The sequence below is a fragment of the Monodelphis domestica genome, chromosome 4, assembly GCF_027887165.1.
Source record: "Monodelphis domestica isolate mMonDom1 chromosome 4, mMonDom1.pri, whole genome shotgun sequence".
In the NCBI taxonomy this organism is placed as follows: Eukaryota; Metazoa; Chordata; class Mammalia; order Didelphimorphia; family Didelphidae; genus Monodelphis; species Monodelphis domestica.
This window is the reverse complement of record NC_077230.1, coordinates 329,448,580-329,474,231: the sequence shown is the minus strand read 5'-3', so window position 1 is coordinate 329,474,231 and position 25,652 is coordinate 329,448,580. Positions and strand designations below refer to the sequence as shown.

At 37.9% G+C, this 25,652-nt stretch overlaps 2 protein-coding genes across 5 annotated transcripts; one reads left to right on the top strand and one right to left on the bottom strand.

Moving 5' to 3' along the window:
- The first annotated feature begins 4,237 nt into the window (after positions 1-4,237).
- TMEM126A (transmembrane protein 126A) lies at positions 4,238-14,979 on the top strand. 2 transcript variants are annotated; one of them, XM_001376847.4, is made up of 5 exons: positions 4,238-5,611; positions 10,052-10,148; positions 12,367-12,560; positions 13,605-13,719; positions 14,679-14,979. In XM_001376847.4, exons 2-5 carry the CDS (start codon positions 10,060-10,062, stop codon positions 14,860-14,862), a joined length of 582 nt encoding a protein of 193 aa, XP_001376884.2. In that variant the 5' UTR covers positions 4,238-5,611; positions 10,052-10,059; the 3' UTR covers positions 14,863-14,979. The 2 variants fall into 2 exon arrangements, with proteins under 2 accessions (XP_001376884.2, XP_016277439.2); XM_016421953.2 differs by having other exon boundaries at positions 13,581-13,719.
- On the bottom strand, positions 11,805-23,784 carry CREBZF (CREB/ATF bZIP transcription factor). Of its 3 annotated transcripts, XM_007490871.3 has the most exons (4): positions 22,192-23,783; positions 21,906-21,983; positions 20,695-20,763; positions 11,805-18,891 (listed from the first exon to the last, which is right to left on the bottom strand). In XM_007490871.3, exons 1-2 carry the CDS (start codon positions 23,313-23,315, stop codon positions 21,968-21,970), a joined length of 1,140 nt encoding a protein of 379 aa, XP_007490933.1. In that variant the 5' UTR covers positions 23,316-23,783; the 3' UTR covers positions 11,805-18,891; positions 20,695-20,763; positions 21,906-21,967. The 3 variants fall into 3 exon arrangements, with proteins under 3 accessions (XP_007490933.1, XP_007490932.1, XP_007490934.1); XM_007490870.3 differs by lacking the exon at positions 11,805-18,891 and having other exon boundaries at positions 20,086-20,763; XM_007490872.3 differs by lacking the exon at positions 11,805-18,891 and having other exon boundaries at positions 20,086-20,763; positions 21,906-23,784.
- Positions 23,785-25,652: the final 1,868 nt, after the last annotated feature.

The window sequence follows — 25,652 nt, the reverse complement described above, 5'->3', positions numbered from 1 at the left end:
CTCTTCTGTAGCTATCTACAATAGGTGCCTCTTCTTCCTTTAGCTTTCTTCTTCTAACTTCATTATTCAACTGAAATTTGTCTTTGCAATGTTCTGTTACACCAGATCTGGTAATCATTTCTCAAGACCTTTCTGTACACTCTCTTCTTGATACTGCCAAGTTTTTATAGCACCACCCTATCCTGGTTCTCCTCCTACCCAGTCTCTTTTAAGGGAACTTCATCCAAGACTTTATCACTAACTTTTATTCCCCAAGACTTTGTCCTGGGCCCTTTTCTTTTCTCCCTCTATCCTATTTCAGTCAGGTATCTCATAAGTTCCCATGTATTTATTATTATCTCTGTGAATTCTCAGATCCATTTATCCAACCCTAACCTCTCTCTTGACCTCTAGTCATATCTTCAACTGTCTTTTGGGCACCTTGACCTAAGTGTCCTATGACCATCTTAGACACATGTTCAAAACAGAACCAATTATCTTTTCCCAGAATCTTCCTTTCATCTATACTTTCCTATTACTGTGAAGGGTGCTAACCATCTGTACTCAGATCCTAGGTATCACCCTTCAACTACTCACTCTCTTATTTCCTATATCCAATTTGTTGCCAAATCCAGACTACTTTACCTTCACATTTCTCATCCCTTCTCTGTTCTGACCCTACCACCAACCTGGTACAGTACAACCTACTAGCCTGATCACATCACACCTGGATTATTGCAAAAGCCTTTTGGTTAGTCAGCCTACCTCAAGTTTCCACTGCAGTCAAGGCTTTGTTCAGCTGTCCAAAGTTATCTGCCTAACATGCATGTCATGTCCCTTATTCAATATATACTTCAATGGTTTCCCATTGCCTCTAGGATCAAATATAAAATCCTCTATTTGGTTTCTAAAGCCTTTCCTATCTTTACAATCTTCTTATATTTTACTCTTTTCCACACATGTTCTCTGATCTAATGATACTGAGTGCTTGCTATTTCTTACATGAAACATTCCATCTCCTTACTTTGAGCATTTTCCCCTTACTCATTCCCTTAACCTAGAATGTTCTCCCTCTTCGTTCCTCTGTTCTAAGTTCCTCAGCTGTGTTCTAAGTTCCCCAGCTTTCTTCAAGTCTCAGCTGAAACTTCTCTGCAGGAAGTTTTCCTTTGTGTCCTTTAATGCCTTCCCTTTAAGATCACCTCAAGGAGATTGGGCAAATATCTTCATTGTACATAATTGTTTACAAATTATACCGCACACACACTTAGATTGTGACCTTGAAAGCAGGACCTGTTTTTGCTTTTCTTTTCATCCCCAGAAGCACTTAACAGTTCCTGGCACATAGGAAGCACTTAATATTTGTTGACATGACTTGCAAAGCAGAATTCTTTGACTATAGCAACTTCATTGATTTCTCTTCCTCTCCCAACCCTATAAATGAAGGGTTCTTAACCTTTTTGTGTGTCATCAACCCCCTTTGATAGATAGTCCAGTGAAATCTATGGACCGTTTCTTAAAATACTGTTTCTGATGACATAAAATAAGACATGTAGACTGACAAAGGAAATAAATTACATTGAAATACATTTATCAAAATATTTAAAAACCTTGTGACACATGAATATGATGGAATATTATTGTGATGTAGGAAAATCATGAATGTGAATAAGACAGAGAATCATGAAAAGATCTACATGAAGAAATTCTGAGTGAGGTATGAAGAGCCAAGAAAATAATGTACACAGTTAACAATAACAATGTAAACAGAAAAGACCACAGGCAAAAAAAATCAAAAGTGAATATTATAAGATTAGAAAGAACAATTGTGGCTTGAAAGAAGAGAGGGGAAGTCACTCCTATCCTGTTTGTAGAAGTGGAAAGTCCACAAGTGGTGCAAAAAGACTGTACATTGCACACATTTTCAAACCCGACATTGATCAAATATCTGATTGTTTTCCTCTTGCTTTTTTTTAACATAAAAATATGATTTGTTATATGAGTGTAGCTCTCTGGAAAGGGAAGAGGGAGAAATGTAAAAATAAATCTGTGGAGATGTTAAAAAAAAAAGACACAAAAACATTTTCAAAGAAACAAGCATTCAGGGATTCCAGGTTAAGCAACCCTGACCTAAATAAAAACATCATTTTTTTTTTGTGAATTTCTTCTTGTAAAATTCTTTTGTGAATTTTAGATTTACTCCACCCTGCTTGGTCTAACAAAACAGGAATGCCTAAACCCCTGCTTAAGGATTAAGTGTTGAGAAGGATGGCCTATGACAGACATGTGCTAGCAAATGACAAATCAGAAACAACTGACAGACCCACTAGGCTGTCCTAAGTCAAGCTTAAGCTACCATTGGTACATGTGAGACACAGGAAGTGATGTAAAAACGATCTATATATTTCATGTCACTTCCTCTTCAGCCTCTTTTCACGGAGAGGTGGCTCTGGCTCTGGTGGCAGAGAGGTGGCTGGTGGCTGCATGCTGGGCATCTTGGCATCTTGCCGTGGCTACAGCTATTGTCCAGGTTTGGCAGTGAGCATCCTTGATACAAGACTGGGAGAAGCTTAGTAGCCTAGTTCAGGTGAGGCATCTTAACTGAGCTCTCTCAGAGTTTAGGCTGATTCCTTTTCCTTTAGTTTTCCTAAAAATGCCATCCTCCTAGGAAGCCCCTCGAAGGAGGCCTCCTGGTGGAAGGTCTCTGAACTCCCCTTGGCTCAGGCTAGGCCGGAGAAATCCTATACCCTTTTCCTTCTCTTTTCTTCTTAATTCCTTCCCTCTATATTAATTAAACCACCATAAAATTTCCAAACTGATGAGTATTTTATTTGGGATTTGAATTAAATCCCTGGAGACCAATTAAATTTATATTCAGTCTCAACCCTAAATTTACCCTTACACTTTGATCTTTTTGCACTCTCCATTCCATCCAATTGAGGTCATAGAATCATAGATTTAGAATTGAATAGGATTTTAGAGCCTAGTTTCTGCTGTCCTCTCAGATGAGACTGGAACCTGAAAAGGTGAAAGAGTAACTTGCCCAGTGCTATATAGGTGCTAAATTAAAAATAGTGCTGTAATTTCAGCCATGGTCCTCTGACTCCACATCATTCCTGCCTATCTTTGAAACATAATATATTCTCATTTTTAATCTGTGAGTAAGAAAAGTAGTGGGTCTGTTGTAGTGTGTGGGTCTGGATCCCAAAGAGATCAGAGATATCTACCAGTAACAAAATATTTTTAGCAGTTCTTTTTGTAGTGGAGAAGAACTAGAAATGAGAGCTTGTCCATCACTTGGGGAATGGATGAACAAGTTGTGGTATATGGTTGTAATGGAGTAATATTGAGGCATAAGAAATGACAAACAGGATGACCTAGAAAGATTTATATGAGCTGATGCAAAGTGAAGTGAGCAAAACCAGGAGAACAGTATATATACAGTAACAAATATTGTATGATGATCAACTTTGAAGGACTAAACCATTAACAGCAAACCAAGTTTTTAAGATCACAAAAGACATGATGAAAAATGCTATCCACGTTCAAAGAAGGTACTGTTGGAGTCTGATTGTAGATCAAAGCATGCCATTTTTCACTTTATTTCATGATTTTTTTATTATATGTGTGATATGTCTCTTCTTTCATAGCATGAGGAATACAGAAATATGTGTTGCATGAAAGCTCTGGCATAACCCATATCAGACAATTTACCACCTCAGGAATAGGAAGGAGAGAACCTGAATTCTAAAATGTCTGAAAACAATTGTCAAAAACTGTTTCTACATGTAACCAAATACATACAATTTAAAAAAAGAAAATGCACAGTATTATATGTCTTCATATAGGAGGAATCTTCTGGCAGACAATGAAGAAAGCAGCAGGACACAGAAAATTGGTAAAAGGTTATTTGTTATCTTTGGAGGGTGAAGGTCTGTGAAAACTGCAAGCATTAGGAAAAAATGATGATAGTTCATATGAGGTAGAGTTATCATCAATAGACATTTATGAAGCTCCAACTGATGATGATGCAGGAGAAGAAAACAGACACAATTATGAAATAGTCCTTATCCTATGTCAAAAATGGAAAGTAAAGATGTTCTTTGATTTTTTTTTCCCCACTGTTCTCTGGACACTAGCAAAATGTAATAGGAATTAGACATAGAAACAATTTTGCCATCTTTTAAAAACAATTCTACTGTCACCATAATTGGACCAATCCATAAGTTTATTTTATGACACTTCCCTAAATCACAGGGAATAAGTAAATATCCCCAAACAGATGATACTAGAATTTTAAAATATTGAGCAAATTTCATAACAAAAAATACTCAAAAATCATATCCACTCCTACTGCTTCAATTATTTATTATGCAGCATATAATTTCTATTGATGATTCCTAAATGCCCACCTTTATCCTAAATATCTCAAATTTCAGTGACAAAATTGACAAAGATCTAGCTTCAAATTCTAGCACGTCCAAAATTAGTTGTCTCTTGAGTCCTGCCCTTCATAGTAACAATCCCTGGCCACTTTCTGTTCATTCCTACTGCTCTGAAAACTTGTATAGCAGACAGAACAATTGGTTTGAAGTAAAATTTGGATTTGAACTCTGTCACCACTTACTAGCTATGTGACTTTGGGCAAATTGTCCAACCTTTATTTATGACCCTTAATTCCCCCAATTGAAAAAATGGGAATATTCCTCATTGAATTGTTTGATAGTTTCTTAGATGCCTCACGTGCTATATGCATAAAAGATATTTTCTTTTTTTTCTTATTCTTGAAATAGTTTGGTGTACTAGTGATATGCTGGAAAGAACCCTGGCCAAGGGGGTAGATTCCAGTTCTGAAACTAATACTAACCTGGTGACAGCAGGCAAAGGCATTTAAATTTCCCCTATGCACACTACATAAACTTTCAGTATGCACTAGTTTCTGAGAAAAGTGCTTTGTAGCCTTAAGGCAAAGTAGAAATGTTAATTATTTAAAAATCATATCTGGCAGCTTTAATCTTTTGGGAAGGAAAGGAATGTACGGCTGGGAAATGATTCCATTTGTCTAAACAAACTTTCTTGGCTACCAACATTTCCACTTGGACTTGCCATACTAATAGTATTAACAAATTCACATTTATATAACACAACAGCACCTTTTACAAATATTGTTTCGTCTGATCATTACAACAACCCTGAGAGGTAGGTATAATTATTAACCCCATTTCATAGACAAGAAAACTGAAGCAGATGGCAAAATAACATCCAAGGTCACAGTGTTAGTAATTAACTGAAACTGGATTTGAACTCAAGTCTGCAAGACTCCAGGAACAGCGTCCTATTCATTGAACCACCAGGCTTCCTTTGTTGTGTTCATTTTACAGATCAGTAATACTGAGGAACAAAAAAAGCACAGAATCTCCCAGAGATCCCTAAATCCACTCCAGAGAACGTGAATTGTCTTCCCCGCTGCTGCGTCAATCAGCGCCAGCGCAGAGCGCAGGCGCTCCTCGGCTTGCGGGGGTCACGTGAAGGGCAAATATGGCGGCGCCCAGCAGAGGCCCGCCCACGTTGCTGTAAACGCTGCAGAGGAGGCTACCCTTGCGACTTCTATGCTGTGGGCTTGGAGCCCTACCAGGTACCCGCACACCCGGGGCTAGGGAAATGGAGCCGTTGCCGGACCCAGCCTCTGCGCGTAGGCTGGGTCCGAAAAAGCGCTGCAGGCTTAGAGCCTACATTCGGACGGCCCCAGCTCTTCTTAGGCCTGGTTATCCCTTCCTGGCTTCCCCAGAGCTTTATTCATAATCTACCATCGACACCTCCCTGACCCCAACCACACCCAAACGTAAAATATTTTCTTTTCTTCAAAGTTTTGTTCGGGTTTCTTGCCCCGCCCCAGTTTATCCTGTCGAGGCCTTTCTTGTGCGCTTCTCTTTTAGTTCTATGCGCAAATTCATCTCTTGCTGAATTTATCTTTGTATCTGCCCAATCTTTGACCCATGCATATATGCTTCCTCATAAATAGTGAGAATAGGTTACTGCGTACTTGGTAGATATATGTCCACTTAAGCTCGTCACAAGTTCAGCAAGAGATGACTCCGATAAACAGTTGGTCATCAGATATTAAGACCCTGCTTTGTGCCAGACGCTGTGCTGGGTGCAAAGGATGCAGGTACAAGGAAACAACCCCAAATTTTTGTGAGCTTACATCAAGGGAAATAACATGTAAAGTGCTATATAAACACTGGCTTTTGTTACTGTCTTCTAAGGGGAGACAGACAAGTGCATATAAATACATAAAGTTAAATACATATATGTACAAGTAGCTTGGGAAGAAAGTCACTAGTATTTGGTGGAAACACTTAATGCAGAAGATTGTGTTTGAGCAGCATCTTAAAGAAAGAGGGAAGCTCCGTGAGGTGGCGGTAAGAAGGAAGAGACTTTTAGGCTTGGGGCATGGCCACTACAGAGGCATTGAGATGTTACCCAGTTTGACAGAATGCTAGAATGGGAAGCGGAAGTAATGCCCAGTGATGCTGGAAAGGTATTTGGGGCTCTGGATAGGGCTTTAAAAGCGAAGCAGAGGGGGTCTTATATATATTATTCTAGAGACAATAGGAAGCCACTGGTTTGGTTTGGTAGGGGAGTCACATGGTCAAATTTTGGACATCTGCAGGTAGGTTGGACCAGAGGGGTGGGAAACCCATTTTAAGCTATTGGCAGTTATATGGATAAGCAATGATGAGAGCCTGAAAAAAGATGTTAGCTGTGTGACTAGAAAGGAGTATATGTGAGTTATCATGTAAAGATACAAACAGCAAGATTAGCAACTAATAGGACATGTGAGGTTAGGGAGAATTTAGGAGGTTTAGGGTAGTTCTGATGTGAGCCTGAGACACTCTCTCCAAGGGAAGAGTCTTGCCTTTTACTTTCCTGATAATTTGAGGCTATGTTGCTATGCAAGGAAATCAGTACTTTTGTTACTATCCTATGACTCTTTGTGCCCTAGGCATGGCTATTAAACTAAAAGAGAATCAAAATTACTTAAAGCATGTGTGAGAATCAGCTATTAAACTATAACTATAAACTATAACATTGTTAAACTACAAACTACTTAGTATCAGTTGTGTATCTATGTCCTGAAATGCTCAGCAACTTTTTCAACAAGGAATTTGAATAGAAAGGAAGGTGATGGAATCTGACTCCTATAAATGTTAAATTATTTCACCTTAAATTTTTAGAAATGCTACCGCATTTGCTTTCTTTCAAAATATCGCTAACTGTATCTATGAAGCAAGGAACTTTATCTTTCTCTTATGGCTAGGGCTAGTGAAGTATATATCTAAATTTTATTTATTTATATATATATGGGGTGCTCAGGGAGGGGTAGTATCCCTGGTATGGAGGGCTTGTCTTACCCTCCTAGGGCAGCTCTCCAACCTCTGACCCTCACCTGACACCCAGCTCTCACTTGTGGCTCCCAGTAGCTGCTAGCATGCAGCAGCAGCCACACCCCGGGGCAACGGCTTCCACAGGCCAGCTAAACCTTGTGAGGGTAGCCATCGGGTCGTAGATCCCTGGTGAACCAAGGCTTTGCTCACCCAGCATGTGAAGACTGCTTTGGCTGAACACACGGAAGAAACCAATAAAAGGTTCAACAGCTGAGATGGCGACGCAGCAAAGCACTGTGGAGTGCTTAGGGCATGTTGGAACACAAAAGACAACATGGCCATCCAATGCAGCTGAGGAAGTCTCCAGGTGTAACGATTCTTCATACCATTGGACCCAGGCTTCCAACGCCGAGAGAGTGGGACTGTCTCTGTGCATCGACTTTTCCACTTAAATCTCCTTCACCCACAAGTGTCTTTGTGCACTCATCTATACACCATAGATGAAAATGCACAAAGACAATTGTCATCCTCGGTTACTGAGAGACTACTACCAGACCAATTTGAGGCTATTAGATGTGACTCTCTTTTTTCAGATTCTTTTATCTTAAAATTCCTTGACAATTTCTCTTTAATCACTCATTTTCCTCAGCCTGACAAAACTTTTAAGCAAGAATTGGGTGAATAAAGTTACATTAATTTCAATTTGGTTTGAGATAGGGAATCAGAATTAAAAAGGCTCTCTTATGGCCTAATGTACTCAGTCTGCACACTTCCTACACCTTTGTTCAACTTGTGATTATAATAAATGGAGGATGGGAGTAATTCAGGACTGTTTGGCAAAAAAAGCTTCAATAAAACAAGGCAGCAAAGAGTATTAAGAGAAGACAGTATAGAAGTGGCTAATTATTGGGATGAGGTTGTTATAGAGGACAATGAAGAAATTGAGAAGTGTATGGAAGTGAAACATAGGAAGATTGGGCTGCTCAACTTTTATTTCTTGTTTTTTTTTTTTAATTTGGGTATTTTATATTTTTATTAATTTTCCTCCAAAATTTCCAGTTTGTATCAGGGCCATTTACTCTCTTAAAAATTGAGGATTCTCCAATTTTAGTAGGTTATATTTATCAAATATATACCATTTTAGAAATTAAAATGTCTTATTTTGAAAATAGATTTGATCCCACTCCTAAAAGGGTTTTTGTAGACCCACCCCAGGAATTTTACTTGGGCAACTCTGTGGAGGGTAAATGGAGACTGATTAGGAGGGAGTTGCATTAGACCAGATGAAAGGAAATGAAGACCTGAACTAAGCCAGATGTCATTTTAATATAGTCAAATGCAAGTGCTGTTGTAGAGATAGAATTCACAACTGAATAGATATGCAGGATTGCTAGTGTGTGAAGAGAGATAAAGGAAATGGTAGCCATTAGTGTCAGAACAAAAGAGCTGGGAGGATGACAACTAAGTAGGAGCCACTGGACTTGGTAATAAGGTCAAGGGTTACAGCTTCATTCACTTAGATTGAGGACAGTGTTCTGAGACAATTACTTACCTGCCTTGTAATTCTTAAAAATGGGGAGTAGGTGAGTGAAACCACACAGGGACAAGATTGAAGGCCCCTTTTGTACCTCATTGTTTTTGAAAACTTAACCTCACCATTTTGTAAATCATTGATATTATCAATAAGCGGTAATAGCTCACATTTTTATTAAGATTTTCTAAGTGTTTCAAATTTTTCATTTTATCCTTAGCCACTTTTGTGATAGTTGCTATTATTAAACCCAATTTTAGAGAGGAAAAAACACTTTCTGATTTTAGGTTCAACACCCTTCCCTGTGCCACCCAGCTACCTCTAGATCTACAGGGTAGTAGAATAATGATCTGAGCCAAGACATCAGTGTGAATGTTTTCCTGGGTGTCCCATTACAATCTGCATTCCTTTACAGCAGAGATTGTTTTGCTTTTTTGTTTGTGATCCCAATGCTGAGCTCAGTCTCGTACATAGGAATCATTTCTTTCCTTCTTAGTCAATAGCTCTTGACTAATCACTATTGAGGTATTAGAATTACAAAAAGATCAATGGATTTAGAAGTCAAAACATTTAGATTAGAATATACCGAGCTGCCAATTTATGGCATAGAAGCTATTAGGTGGCAGTGTGTTGCTTTAGGTTGGGAGTCTGGAACACCCGAATTCAAACTCTGACCTTTACTATTTACTATTCAACAAGTGATATTTAGCCCTGACTGGCAAAAGAAACTTATAGGTGTTAAGTCATAGAGGTCAATGTTGGCTTTTTACAAGAAAATGGTTCCTAAGTATGAGTAGAAAACTATGCTGTGAGATCTTGCCCCTCAGATTGGCAAGTCGTGTGGACACTGATTACTTGGGAGCACAGTAGTAGGTAGCCCTCTTTGGGGATTGTTTAGACTATGGCTGCCTGAGATTCCATAATTAAACTGTCCCCTTTTTTGTTATTAATATCTTGAATTATTTTAAAACAAATATTTCTTTAATTATATTACCTGTAAATGTCAGATATATTCATGTAGATTTGGGGCTAGACCCCAAGACATTCTATGATTACTATAATTGTGAGCAAATTTTCAGACATTTACTTACATGTTTTACTTGAGTCCTATGTTAGAAATTACTGAAAACTAATCTTGTGACTTCTAAATTTTAAGGCCTCAAGATGGAACATAATCAAGAAGATACAGAGAGAAGATTAAGTATCAATGAAATCATAGCCAGAAGAGTGAAACAACTTCCACAAGGGGATCAGTAAGATGATCTTATTTGATATACACATCATAACCAGATAAATCTTCATTTTCATAATTGTTCCATTTTGAGGACAACCTGTCAATGTCCTACTTACCTTAGCAGGATATCCATCAAGTACATTTTTTAAAAAGGGAATATGGTAGTTTGATTTAAGCTGAAGCAGTTTTTAGGACTGGTTGAATTTGTTAGCCAGATTGTTTACTAATATCCTTAAACAGCATGGGTTACTTTTCTTCTATAGTAAACTGCTTGATAGGTGGGGCTTCTTTTTTCTTTATACTCGATCCCTTGCACTACAGATGGTTAAATGAATTCAATTTTAATATAATGTAGTGCTGTATACTTTTGTACAACCAGATTCCTTATGGCCTTGTTTCTAAATACTAGTGCAGAATTTTCTGAATCATTTTAAATTCCAGTTTTTGTAAAAAGTCTTAAGAGGTATATGCATAAAACATAATAAGCGGCATTATCTTGGGCACAAAGTTTTAACTGATTACATAAAATTAGTATTATAATGAATCAGGGCTCATTTACTGTTTAACATTCCAAATATAACTGGACCTGTCATAATCTTGTGTAATTATTTAATGATGAGACAAGAGAAAGTGTTTTTGGAAAGCTGCATCATCCAAGGAATTTAATGTTTTTGTTACTGGTGATTTTATGTTCATGTAGTATATCAAGACAAATGTTATGTCATGTTATTCTTGGTTAAATTTAACAACAAATATGTGCATTTTTATAAGTATGCATTAGTAATCTTAACTAGTTAAATCATCTTATTTAAGCAACGTTGATGATCATCAAGGACTTAGAAAAGGGAGTAGACTGGTCACATAGGAAGAGTGAAGGATAATACATGGACAACTTGTATATTGCACTGGTATCCACAAAACATTGGATGAATGTAGTGTGTGGGCAGATAGAGTAAATGGAGGATTTGTGAAAAGGTAGGGACAAAAATTGCCTACAATTAGATGGTATAGGTAGCTTGCACTCTTCACTCAGTGACAAGACTACAAAAACCCAATAAAACGCCATCTTTTAATCCTTAAGGAAATATAAATATCATAGAAAGGTTTACCAAGTAATTTTTAATGTTTTCTAGTTCAATCCTCTTCTATATCCTTTATGCTTAATAATCTATTGAGTAGACAGGCAGGAAAGGGCATAAAAGATACAAAAACCATTAAGGGAGAAAGAACATATTCAACCTTTGAACAAGACTTCATTGAGGACAGCTTGGACTATTATCTTCCCTAAAAAATTAACCCCATAATAAAAATGGTAGAGATTGAATGAGTGAGAAGATCCACTCTAGATTCTGTTATAGCATGGGTAACCCTGCAATATAGTAAAATTCTAAATACTTATTACTCATTCTTATGGCATGCCTTGCAGGTGGGTAAAGAATTGGGCAGCACTTGAATTCTTTATTCTCCTTTGGCTGAATTTCAAAAGTTGATATCAACACTAAGGGGTGTGGGGGGTAGAAGTGGGGAGACTTTATAATAAGAACTTGCCTTGAGCCTACCAGAGTTGGCACTGAAATCAAAGCTAGAAAAGTAGTTCTGTAAACCAAATGATAGGCAACCTGGTATAGCAGCACTAGGCAAAGAAGCAAGAGATTTTGCTATTAATTTTTTGTGATCGTGGCTAAGTCGTCATCCTCTCCCCACAACATAAGGAGTATAAAGGGTTAGGAGAAATTGAGAGGGAAGTTTGACCAAAAGTTTTCTAAATTTCCCAGTGCTGATATTATGTTCATTCTGAGTTTGGCAAAAAAAAAAAAAGTATGCTTTATACAGATTTTATTTCGGAGGCCAACCTATTCTTATTTGTGAAATGAATACTCCCAAGTAAAATCTTTCTATTTGAGGGTATTGTATGTGAAATATAGTAGAACCCTTTTAATAACCTTTGACTCCAAAGTCCAATCGTCTTCTTTGATACAGAAACCGTATCCGTGTATTTGCTTGCCAGTCCACAATATCTCATTCGCTGGCTCTAGTATACTTTCAAATCTAGCTTCATTAGAGAATTATAAACTTGGCTTACAAATCAAAAAATGGTAGGAAAGTACAAATTAGAAGTTGCACAGGCTCTTACTTTCTAGACATCCTCCAAAAGGTTTAAATTCTACAAAACATTAGCTGTTGATAACATTTAAGTATTTAGAAAAGTTCTGACAATTTTCTCTCTTCTTTCTTAGGAATTTATTTATGACCGGATCAGCTTATGTTGGACTAAATGCTGCTTTTTGTGGCCTAATAGCAAATAGTTTTTTTAGACGCGTTTTAAATGTGACACATGCTCGAATAGCATCAGCTTTACCAATGGCTGTTCTCCCATTTTTGTCAACCCACATAACTTACCAGAATGCTGTAAGTTTACCTTTGAGTTCAGGTAAATTATATTTAATATTTCCAAGGATTTTGTGTGGTTTTAATTTGCTGCAATTTTGTAAAATTAAAAGATTATAAAAGTTAGGCTTTAGTAGAGTTCATCGAAATTGTTCCCTGACTCCATGCACAGAAAATAACTTGGTTGCAACAAAAGCTTCATAGTGAATCTTGACACTTGAACACTTTGTATTGGCAGGTGTAGACCAAGATCTTTTAGTTGATTTAAGGTATATGCCTTATCCTCTTAATCAGGTTACTTAATATCTTGTGCTAAAATACACATACATACACACACACGCATAAGGAAAAGGACCATCTCAAGGGTACTTAGAAGTGTGTTGAGTATACAGATGGCAATTATAATGAAATACGACCAGTGTGCTCTCATAAGTTGAATGGTCTTAAATAAAGTGCTTTCATAGTGGCTATGTCTATAATATCTCTATCCCAACCCTTGAATTTGCTAGGTAAAAAACTGCACTTGCAAAAAGGAAAAAATAGTTTTAAGACTACTAGTAAACTAAAGGTTTGAAGGTGTACTAATCAAGGAAGCCAATTATAGGAAATGGGCAACTAGTAGAGTGTAGAAAACTAATTTGGCATTACAGGGATGGGATTTTGCAGCTTTTATTTAATTTGGGATTGGCTATTTCCTTTTCAGTCCCTTGGATGAGATTCCTTGAGTTTTATGACACTAGAAACTCTTAAGAAGTCATTCAAATTGAGAATATAAAACTGAGTTCAGATTATAGAATCAAATGATCAGAATCTTGAAGCATGTTCACATGTCAGCAAAAGAGGAAGACACTATTATTATCTGGACTATTTCTTGTACCTTCTATTTCTGACTGAAAACTTGACAAATGGAATGAACTGTATCATTTTTACATTTGATTAAAATGTTGAAAAAATCTTTTGCATAATTTAATGGTTTAAATCAAACTTAATGAAATTGTAATCAATTGTGATATACAATTGATAGTTCTGTGGGAAGTGGCATGTCTTTAATTCCTCATTCCAGAAAACAAAGAGTTTTATTTTCTAGGTAATCTAAGCTGTGAACTCTGTACTCTCTTAAGAGGCGGACTGACTGGTATGATAATCGGAGGTATCTACCCTGTTGTTTTGGCCATACCAATAAATGGTGCTCTGGCAGCCAGGTATGTTTGCTGTATTCCTACCACTAACTGCTCCCCTATCAAATTAGGTAACTTTGAACTGGGGTTGAGTTTATTAACAGTTTTCTTTTACAAAGTAAATGAATAGTAAATTCATTTCTCATTTTAAAAAAAAAACACATCAAATTAAAACTTGGGAGATTTAACTTGGCTGCTTGATATAAAATAACCTTAGGCAAATAGTTTACTTCTCCATGCCAGCCTTTTCATTTAGCTATAACTTTTTCCCCCTCAGAAGGCATTTGTTTTTTCCTTAGAAGGCTTCAATAATATTCTGTCACCCTGTAAAAACTATTCATCTAATGGTCTTGTTGGGCACAGCTACTAGATTAACTTTGGAATCATTTAGCTGGCCAGACACTGTTCTAGAGATCAGATTTAAATAAAAAAAAAAACTGAGCATCTCTTACAGTGTTAACTACTCTTAAAATAAAACATTTCCATTAAAGGAACAATATAATTTTGTCTGTGTTGATAATACTTTCCCCAATTTGTGGACCTCTAATTACTGTGACCCACACTTCTCCAATATGCCATTAATCATACTCACACTTGAAAGGTTTTAACAAGACTTGGGAGTTTATGCATTGAAGGCATAGCTTTCAAGACCCAAGAGTCACCTCTATGCAGGACCCACTTGAAGTTTCAGATTAGGTGATTCTATTCTAGTACTTTTTCCCTAACCCATTCTGGAAAAGGAGGCACTTTCTCAATAGTTAACCACTTTATTTACTAGTCTGGGGGGAGTGGGGGTTCATTTTATGAATAATCCTGTGGACAAATCATTACATTCTTGTAGACTACCTTTTCTCATCTTTATCCAGAAATGTATATATGACAAAATACCCAATTTCTACTTTGTAGATTGTCATATCCAACAAAAACTAACACATTTTTCCAGATTTTTGTAAATTTTTGGTTCAATCCTATTTTCCTTTTAGGTACAACTCAGCTCCATTACCACAGAGAGGAAATATTTGGACCTACTGGATTACAGTCTCTCAACCTATCTTTAAAAAGATGGTCTTTCCCATAATGCTGCAGACTGTGTTTGCAGCGTACGTTGGTTCAAGACAGTATGGAGTACTCATAAAAGCACTTGAATTACCTGAAACTGGCATTTAATTTCAGGATGTTCACAATAATGAAATCAAGTACACAGCTAAAGGAAGAAAATAACATTACGTAAAACTAAGATACTAATAACCAACAAATATGAAAATAAAATTGTACTTATTACAACTTTGCTGTGATTTTATATCTATTCCCTGAACGTCAGTGCCTCCCATAAGTAAGCAAACACTATTGCTAAACAAATTATCTACAGGGTGAGTCAAAGACTCAGTTACTCAACTACTGTCCCTTTCAAAATAACTATGATACAGATAACATTAAGCTGAGGGAGGAAAGCTACCAAATTATTAGAAATGATTTTTTAAAAGGCAGAAAAGTTTGACAGTTTCTCATAATACTTCAAAGTGGAAAAGCAAAATACAAGGAAATACTCTGTAGCCAGTACTAACATTAACAAAATCCATCTCCATTCACTTCAAGTTATTTCTATAGCATTTTACATTTTTCCTGAAGTTTTCCTGGAGTCCAACTAGTTTAATATACCTACCAAAGCAAAAAAAAAGAAAGAAAGAAAAACAGACAACCTGAAAAGAATGCATTAATCATAGGGAGCTCACTGATAGGCAGCCCACTAAAAATTTTGGAGACCTCTAATAAAGTTAATTTCGATAAAGCCAAAATATGCTTACTACGAATTTCCGGCCTCTGCAATACAAGAGAACAAATCTAATCTACCTTTGAAATAATATTCCCCTGAATGTCCATAAGTTATCAGAGCACTAAATCCTAACACTACTTAACAAAGCTGTACAACACATAAAAATATTACATTCACATGACTAGGCAACTCCCACCCTGCCACTGAAGGTCAGAGATTAAAGTTTTTAGTCCCTCAACATATATTACCACTGTAAAATAGGCAAAGCTAAACTATGGTTGATGTACGGGCTCAAACGGGATAAAACACTTTACAAGTTTTTTCCTATACCAATAATGATAATATAGAACGCTAATGTAAATTTTGAGGAAAGAGAATTAGCAACATGCCTGCTTAGTCATTCTCCCCCATTCATACAGGAGGCAGGATTTCAAAAAAACCATTAAGAAAAATAAAAAAGAAACTAGAACTCTAGAAAATGGAAAATTTTCAACAAGTCAGAATATGGAATAATGTTTTTTTTTTTTAAAGGAAAAGGTAGGAGTTGTTTTGTTTTGTTTTTTATGATTACTGAAAGCTAATTTGGGTTTTGTTTTTAAATAAACACAACTATAACTAATTGAGACTCCATGAATCATATCTTTAAAGTCTTTTTTTTTTTTTGACCAGAACATTTTGTCAAAACAGGCATAATTCTATCTAAAATCATTATAGACAAACCATGTTAAACTAGTATAACTACCTGTTAATTCAAACACCTATTCTTTCTTGAAAACAATTCAAATTATTTTAAAACTTCAATGACAAACTTTATGTCTTACAGGATTTGCATCTCCCTTTCATGGTTCCAATAGTAACACATAATTAGTGCTCAATGTTTGTTTTACACATAATAAATGTGGGTTCAGATCTTTAATATTTTGAATTGTACTCTTTTTTTTAATTTATAGCTTAAGAATTTTTACGTGCCCATATTTTCTTCAATGTTCATCTATTTTTTAATATTTGTTCTCTGATGTTTCTGATAGCACATTACTAGTATGAAAATTTCCATTGCTGCCTCAACAAAAAAATCAAATTGTATTATACTCTCCCATAATATGCAAACTTCATAAATATCCCAAGTTATATCAACTTCTAAAAGCCAAAGATGCAATATCTACAAAAATGATTAAAGTTGGCTTATTTCCTTGATGCTACCAATAATTTGCATAATGCAATTAGAAAAAACATTAATAACTTAGAGCACAAGTATGATTTAACTGATATTTACAACTTAGATTTTCAATGTACACTCAGGGGCTAGAGTATGTTTTCAATTGACTTCCCTGCAATTTAATAACAGACAACAAAAATCTCAGTTGAAAATAAAGCATAAAGGCAGCTAGGTGTTCAGCAGATAGAAAGCCAAACCATAGATGGGAGGTCTGAATCCAAACACTTCTGAAAGCTGTATGACCCTGGGTAGGTCACTCAACACCAACTGCCTAGTCCCTACCACTCTTATGCCTTGGAATTGATATTTAGTATCAATTCTAAGAAAAGGTAAGGGTTAAAAAAAAAATCACAAAATGTTTGTTAATGACACTTAGTTCTATATTTGCTCAAATTTAATTCCAGCTCAAAGAAATCCAAGAAGTCGCAGCAATTTAAGAGATCAGAGCAAGGAAAAAAAATTTTATAAATAGCAAGCTCAATTTATCCAAAAAGTAAATAACCAGATCACTTTTTCACAATACATCGATGATTAGTGTCCATATATAATGATGGCTATCCCTAAGGTACTGAAAGGTCCTTAAATACCTTCCAAATATATTCTGCTTATTTTAAGTATTTATTAGTATACTTTAAGGCATGAAAACAAAAATAAGGGACCTAAAGTATGACAAATCTTAAAGACTCCTGAAATTTTAGATTAAGAACAGTCCTGGGAAGAAATGCTTTTTAAAAAATCTTATTACTGATTTAGACCTGTCAGCCCCCAAGATCTCTAAGGTTCTAAGCTCTAAAATTCTATAATATATGTCAAGAAGGCATTGGTCAGCACAGCTCCAAAATAATAAACTGTAATTATCCTAAATATTAAGTGTTTTATCTGGTATCCTTTCAAAAAGAATTCTCTAGTCACCACAAGGGATTATGCCAGTGTTTTGTCTAAAAGATGACTGTAAATTCATGAAATTATGGCAGATGTGGTTCTGCTTTAACAACACTATACCTGGATAGAAATGCTCCTCAGAATTCCCTAGGCATCCCACTAATTTTTGGTCAGATTCCTCACTGCTACTAACAAGGGAATGAGCTGGGCTGATTTAAACTAAATTCTTATTGCTTCCCTCAACCTCTATTTAATGAATTTTATACTTGATGGAAAAGAACAGGTACCTATCCACTGATCTAATCCTATTTATACTGTAACTCAGTTCTCCAGTATGACAGAATCTGGCTGAATTCAAATTAGAACATACTTGTTAACATTAATCCCAAAGATGGGGGGGCGGGGCGGGGAGGGACTGTCCAACAAGTAAAACTTGTTGAAATCCAGACATTGATGAGGCTCCCTCATGGCGTTTAAACTGGGAAAATGTAGGTGGCATAAAACCATTTACTATAAAGTCATCACTTCTAAAACCCAGAATGCTAAAGCCATTATATAACAATAGACCATTTGACATGAAAGTGTGAATAAAAACTATTACAAGTTATTAGAAACTTCAAATTATTCCCAACATTGTCAAATTAATCATTAAGAAAAAAGCAATCCACATTTCTTGCCTATGTAATTCTCATAAGATAGTATCACATATTTTACCAATCAAAATTCTTCCAAGAATATGAAAACAAAATGATTCAACATCTATAAAAGGTCTACCCTCCAAATACTGAACTCTGCATTATTTTACTAAGTTCAGCAAAAGTTAATGCATCAGCTTCACATAGACTGCCATGTTACATACAGTTAAGTGAGCACAAATTATGTACACCGTACAACCATTGATGGCCTGTTAACTTAATCCTATTTTCCAAAATGTATTTCACTAGTCTGCACTCCTTCCTAAAGAAACTGAAATGCTAGGTAAAAGAATATATAATTTTCTTGTCCAATGGGCAGTTCCAATTTTAAAGGGTACTGCAAAGAACTGAATTATGACTCCTCTGAAAGACAATATTTTATCCAAAAATTAATCCAATAGTCTCATTTGTTTCTATTAAGTCTTTCAAGGATTCCAGATAATCTTTTCAAATCTCCACTTCAGGAAAGTAAAATCAGTATAGAAGTAATTTGGGGACTTGAAATGGCATTCATGTTTCAGCAGATGCCAAAATTTGTGACCGATAAGGCTCCCACAACTACTTTGTTACCATCAGTCCAGTCAGTTACAGGTTGTAGGAAAAGATTCGTTTTTGCAGACACTGCTAAGCTGTTTAAAGAGAAGAAAGAGAGATTAATTCAATGATTTTAGAATGCACAAATTATTTAATTTAAAATATCATAACAAGTTGGTTTGATTACATGAGATTTCATCTGACTAGGTTTTAACAGATTTTTAAAAAAATTTGGAGTTGTACATGTAAAGTAATATGTTATAGAATTCATTTAATGTTTGCAGGCTAAAGATATATATTGAAAACTGAGCACTGATTAGAATTTTTTTCCTTTCTTTAATAACAGATAAACATCTAATTATACTAAGGTACTGCATCGCTTTACTTTGTAAAAAACGTAAGGAATTACAAATCCTAACCATCAAGAAAAAGTTCCTTTATCCCAAAATATTAATTATTTCACAGTAAACCAGACTGTAACTATTTTCCCAAATCAATATTATTGTACTCCAAAATGCTTTTTTTTAATCCAAGTACTATTCATTCAGAGCACAACCTTATAGAAAAAGTAAGACAACAGCTTTATATTAACAATCATAATTTTTTTAATTAACAAGAGGGGACATGTGTTAGGATATTCTACTTACTACACATTGAAAGTAATCAGTTTGTTCTGAGTTTAAGAAGCCCAAACATTTATAGTAAAATGTGTTTACATATAAATATGACCATATTTACTAACACCTTTGCTGGTTCTAAAAACAAGTGATTACCATGTGAAAACAAGAACACGAAACTGATGTAATAAATGACACAAAAACAGTCTTCAAAATCAGGAAGAAGGAATGAAATGGAAACTAGTAAGGGACAGTTAATAGAACACAAGAAGCCTAAAATAAGCAGCTTTTAAAATGTATCAACTTTTTCCTCGTTTAAAGTTTTATAAAACTATTTCCAAATACTGTCATTTGTAAAATGACATTTTTTGCAAAGCAAAAATTCCAATGGTTGTGGTGATACTAAACAAACAGCATCCTAACTGAGAGATTTAATCGTTTCTCCTGCATTCTCCAACCCCAAATCAAAAATAATTCAAGAATTATATTGATGTCAACAAGAAGACATATAATAATGTTAGGAAAAAAACACCACACTTACTGTTTTCAGAACCCTTAACTGTTTAAGACCCAGAGCCAACGCTAACAAACATTTTTCTGATTTCCATTCCTGTTTTTTTTTTCCATTATTAAGGTAAGGATAGAGATGAACAAATTCTTTGAGCCCATAACTGAAAGATCAACAAACCTGGTTTTATTATGACACCATATTCTTATTGTCATTGGTACTGCACAAAATTATATACAAAGAGATATATACAAAATATTCAAGTATTGTTAGTTAAAATTCCAATTCAAGGCTTCTGTTTCAAAGCTACATTTAACATATTCCATAAAGATATCACAAGTTAGTCATGTTTCAAATAATTTTTCCAACTAATTTTGGTTTATATATGTATGATTCAGTAGGCACTAAAAATCCATGCAGTTGCATTTTGGGGACTTAATCCTGCTCTTAGGTATAAGCAGATTCATCATTTTGTATTGTAAGTGTAGCTATTGCCCATTCATGCTCAAGTGCAGTAGATGATTTTACAAAATATGTTGTGATGCATAATTGCAAACCAGAGACCAATATTAAGTCTCAAATACCTTATCTCCAGCAACAAAACATTTACAGTTGTGCAAAAAAGGATTCCATTTACAAAACAAAAACATGTTAAATGAAAGTTAACTACATCTTTGGACTGCTGGAATTAACTTTTTAATTATGCACAATTTTAAAATATAAAGACAGCAGAAGCCCTGATATTACCTCTTTTTCCTCATTTCTTATACTACCTTTTAAAATAAAGCAGGAAATGTGGCCAGCAGCTGGTCCCGTCTCTTCTGCCCCAACAGCTGTATCCACTTTAGCATAAAGAAAAACAAGGATGCTAAATACACGTATACTTTATCAAACAGTGATGTTTCACAAAGAATTTCTAACAGTCTCCATTGAAATGTACCATAGCCCCACTTATGCTAATAGGTATAACTACCTTTCAAAGGACTCTAGGGCAGCCCAGCAATGGGAGAAGCTTCTCTGGTAAATGTCAAATGTTTTTAATATCAATGGTTAGGAAACACCAAATTTTTTCATCTATTAAAATGGAGACAAATATCTTAATTTTTATATTTGGAGTTCTAAAATTCATCCTTTGTGAAACCTCACTTTACATTTTTTCATTCATTTAACCATCTTTAAAATCTCTAATGGTACAGACAAATTTAACCTATAAATTTTAATACAACAAAATAAAGATATTCAACAATTCATTCATATTCAGTGACTAATCACTGTGCTGGTCCTCAAAGAAACATTTTTATTTAACATTATTACTCTTCTCAATGGCTGCTAACTAAATAAAGGAGTCTGGTATGCATATTACTTCCAATTCTAACGTTGATATTTAGATCTGTTCATCTAAAGAGCCTGTATAAGTTTATATATCTTATATAGGAAACACTAAGAGGCATTCCTGAATATTCGAGATTTTACCATCTCTATTAGAACTACAGAATATTTGTGCATGCCCCAAATACTCAAAGCTGTTTGAAAAGTACAACAGAATTTAATTATATAGCCAACCCCTGTAAAATTGCACTCCAGCTGGAATTCCAATTTGCACCATGTACAACTGGAACTTCCATTCAACTTCACCTTTCCACTGTGTCCAAACTGTATGGCTATAAGCAGGTTTCACTGCACAGTTGGAAGATGTCATCGAAGGCCATGTCCACACTGGGGACAGAACAGCTAGGTACAAATAAGTTTGAACAAGGGCACACACATCAACAGCTGTTTCAGTAAGAGGAAGCATCTTAAACACACTAGTGGCCAGCACAAGTCTGTTTCCAGGGTGGACAGGGCCCAAATTAGGTTTGTTTTTTTTTTTGTTGCTTTTCTGTTTGTTTTTAAATCCCCCAATACAAACAATTGTGTATGTTTGCCCATTAAAGTAGACTAACCAGCAGTGCATGAGCTTTTAGGGGAAGAGATGGATCCTTACCAGGTTGTGAGGCGGGTACGACTGTTCTGTAACCCCTACAACGGAGCCTGGCAGGGAGGAAATCACCTAAAAAAGAAACTGTCAGAGAAATTTAATAGTCACATGTTATCATTAAGAGTCGGTTACTGTGTCACATTCATGCTTTTAGCTAAACACTTAATGATTCATTATTACTTTTCTTCTCTGAAATGTGTCCAGTGAAGATGTCCCACTAACGTGTTTTTTACATGGTGTAAGGGAGCTGAAAGGGGTAAACACGGATAAAGAGCAGGTTACTTGACCCTACATTTTAAGAGAAGACGATGCCTTCCTGGCACACGCCGAGCAGAACTCCACCGACACTTTATCCTTGTCCACGTGGAGACATACACCTCCCGCAGGGTCCTCGTCCTCCAAAGCTTCTTGTTGCCGCCGCTCGCCCAGGGGAAGGGCATAGTCGTGGTCCCCGGCAGGCGAGTCCCTGAAGAGGGAGGTGGTCAGTCGCAGTCCCCCGCCGCTCAGCCGGCTCAGGAGCCGCGCCAGCCCGGTCTCGTTGGCGAGCACCGCCCGCAAGTAGCGGCTCTCCTCCTGCAGTGCCTGTACGCGCTTGCCCAGCTCCCGGTTCTCGGCCCGCAGCTCCTGGTTCTCGGAGGCCAGGCCCCGAACACGGCTCTCGAGCCCCATCACGTATTCCTTCTTCTTCAGCCGGTTGAGCCGGGCCGCGGCGGCGGCCGCTTTGCGGGGGCTCTTGGCCGCCGCCGGGCTGTGGCTGCCGCCACCGCTGCCGCTGTCGCTGCCTCCCGCTCCTGGGTTCTTCCTCCGTCTTCTCTCGCCGCCTCCACCGGAACCTCCGCTGCTGCCGCCGCCGTCGCCGCTACTGCTGCTACCCCCGCCCGAGCCGGAGCCGCCGCCGTTCACCAATCTCTGTAGCAGGTCCGAGAAGCGCTGCATCTCAGCGGCCGCGGCCGCCATCTCATCGTCGTCGTCACCCCGCCACAGGCAGCCACTGTCCGAGCCGCCCCCCGAGGACAGCGGCCCCGGCGAGCTAAGACCCGGTTCCAGGTCCCAGTCAGGCTGCCTGGGGTCCAGCAGATCAGCCAGTTCAAGACCCGACAGAAAGTCCATGTCTTCCGGCTCTTCGGGGCGGGCGCCGGCCGCGGGCGGCTCCTCCTCCTCCTCCATCTTCTCCTCAGCAGGCGCGGCCTCCGGGGCGCCCTCCTGCCGCCGCGGAGGCCCGTCCCCTTCTTCCTCCTCCTCCTCGCTACCGCTACCGCTGCCGCCGCCGCCTCCCTCCTCCCCGGCCGCCACCCGGGCTAGGCCCGGGGGGCGCAGACAGCCCGAGGCCGGGGAGGGCGCCGGCGCTGGGCTCCCGCTCCGGGCCGGGGAGCCGCTACCCGAGGCCGCCAGCAGCTTCGTCAGGCTGTGCCTCATCGAGTCCCAGGGGGCCGAGGCGGGAATGGGGCCGCCCCCAGCCCCGCGGTGCAGGCCGCGCAGGCCCCGGGCCCCAGGGTGAGGGACGCAGGAGCCGCAGCGCGGGGATCCTACGCAAGGGAAAAGGACCGGGAACTGAGGGGGGCGGGGGTAAGTTGGTACCGCAACAGCAGCAACGCGAGGACAACTGGACCGAACCGCCTAGGCGACGACTGACTGGAGTGAGCCGGAAGTCTAGAATTCTCGCTCCTCCGCCCCCCTCCTCTGCTGGACATCGCGAGACTTCTGGGAGAGGCAGCAGGGAAAGAAGGAAGATTGGGGAATTCTCGCAGTGACCCAGCAGTCCTTTGTGTGCTGGATCCTTTAAGAGGGCGTCCTCAGGAAGCTTTGTTTTGTTTCTCAACCATGCGTTCCTTTGTGTACTGCAGCCTTTCTGAGGAAATCGGATTCCTCTTGGAGAGCTTTGTTTAGTTTCTCCAACCAACGGATTATTTTATGACACTTGATAAATGAAAGCTGCGCCTTTTATCCATGCTTTAAAATCACTCTGGGAGAGATCTCTCCTCCAGTGGGTTCCAGAGTCAGCTCTGCCCTGATTTAACAAAAATAAACATTAAGTATCCACCTAGTGCCAGACGAGGAGGACACAAAGACACAATAAAAACAGTTCCTGTGCTCAAGGAGCGCTCAGTCTCCAGAGGATTGGGGGGAAAGGTGGAGGGGAGTATTAATAAGTCAGTAACTAGGTACAAAGTTGTAAAACGACTTTTCAAGAGGGGCAGAGGACTGATAAAGAGGAATGTCAGGAAAGGAATTATCTTTAGGTGGGAGTCAGGAAGGCTCGAGTTCAAAATCTACTCAGGCACTAACTAGCTGTGCAACCATGAGCAGGTCATTTAACTTCTTCTCTAGAAGTTTCCTCATCTAGAGATAATAATACTACCTGTCTCTCCTAGGGCTGTTGTGAGGATAAAATTAGATACTATATGTGAGGTGCTACAGGAATGATAAAATAATAATATAAATGAGAGTTATTAACATGACTAAAGTAGCATCATAGCTCCCACTTACTTTTTCCAGTCATATTGCCTTTGATACCCACTCCAAGGATATGGGTTTACTTAGTGCTTCCTGTGCATAACATTCATAAGTTGTCTCTCATGCCTGAAAGGTATGGATTCTAGGAGTGGGAGATAATGAAGGAGTATATTCCAGGCCTAGGAACAGTTCAGGCAGAAATTCTGAGATGAACAAAGGACAGAGCAGCTAGCATATCCATAGGACTGGAAAGAAGAATGTGTCAAGGAGAGTAATAAATGAGACTAGGAAAGTAAGTGGCCCTAGGTCTGGGCCCTAATTGTCAAGCTGAGATGTTTAACATATGAAGAGTTTGACTGCCCATTTATGGGGCTATTTGTCTAACCTTAATTCTTGTCCTTAATTCCAATTCCAATTTGCCAACTACCTGCTAAATATCACCTCTGTGTTCCAAAGGCATTTCAAAATAACTCATCTTTCCCCACCTAAACCCACTTCTGCCCCATACTTCCTTATTTCTATTGAAGCCACCACCATCTTCCAAGCACCTCAGTTCACTCCCTTTGCTTCACCCTGATGCTTCCCAGACTCTCTACCCATACATCCAGTCAATCACCATGTCTTATTAATTCTTCTTCCTTAATATCTCTGTACCTTCTTTCCATTCACATGATAGCCATTATAATTCAACCTCTACCTCTCACTTGGACTATATCTGTAGCCTGCTAACAAGACTCTTTGTTTCCACATGATTTCTTCTCTTATATATGAACTACTCAGCTGCCAAAACAATCTTCAAAGTATAAATCTGACCTTGTCACTCACTCTCAAGAATCTTCAGTGGTTTCCTAACACCTCTAGTATAAAAATATAAACTCTGCAGCTTGGCATCTAAAACCAATTTGGCATCTTCACCCTATTCCAAAATCGAACTCCAACATGCCCTGCCTAATATTTAATATCATCACCTTTCATGAACTCTTTATTCTAGCCAAACTTCCCTACTAGTTATTCCCCCACATGGCATCCCACGTTCTGCCTATGTGCTTTTGCATAGGGTGATCCCTATGCTTGTAACATGCTACTTCCATCATCTTTTAGATTCCTTATCTTTGTTTCTGGCTTCAGAAGCTCAGGAGTCACCCTTAATAGAAAGCTTTTCTTGATTTTCCTAGTTCTTCTTTAATACTCTCTCCATTCTCAAAATATCTTGTATTTACCAGTGTACAAGATGTATCCCCAAGTAGAATGTAAGCTTCTTGAGGATAGAAACTTTTTTTCTTTGTATTCACTGATATA

Bases quoted from the DNA above. Each gene is read 5' to 3' on its own strand.
- TMEM126A (XM_016421953.2), top strand. From the start codon at position 10,060: ATGGAACATAATCAAGAAGATACAGAGAGAAGATTAAGTATCAATGAA. The intron at 12,561-13,580 runs GTAAATTATATT...TCCTCATTCCAG, and splicing joins AAGTTTACCTTTGAGTTCAG to AAAACAAAGAGTTTTATTTT. The intron at 13,720-14,678 runs GTATGTTTGCTG...TTTTCCTTTTAG, and splicing joins AATGGTGCTCTGGCAGCCAG to GTACAACTCAGCTCCATTAC.
- CREBZF (XM_007490871.3), bottom strand. From the start codon at position 23,315: ATGAGGCACAGCCTGACGAAGCTGCTGGCGGCCTCGGGTAGCGGCTCC.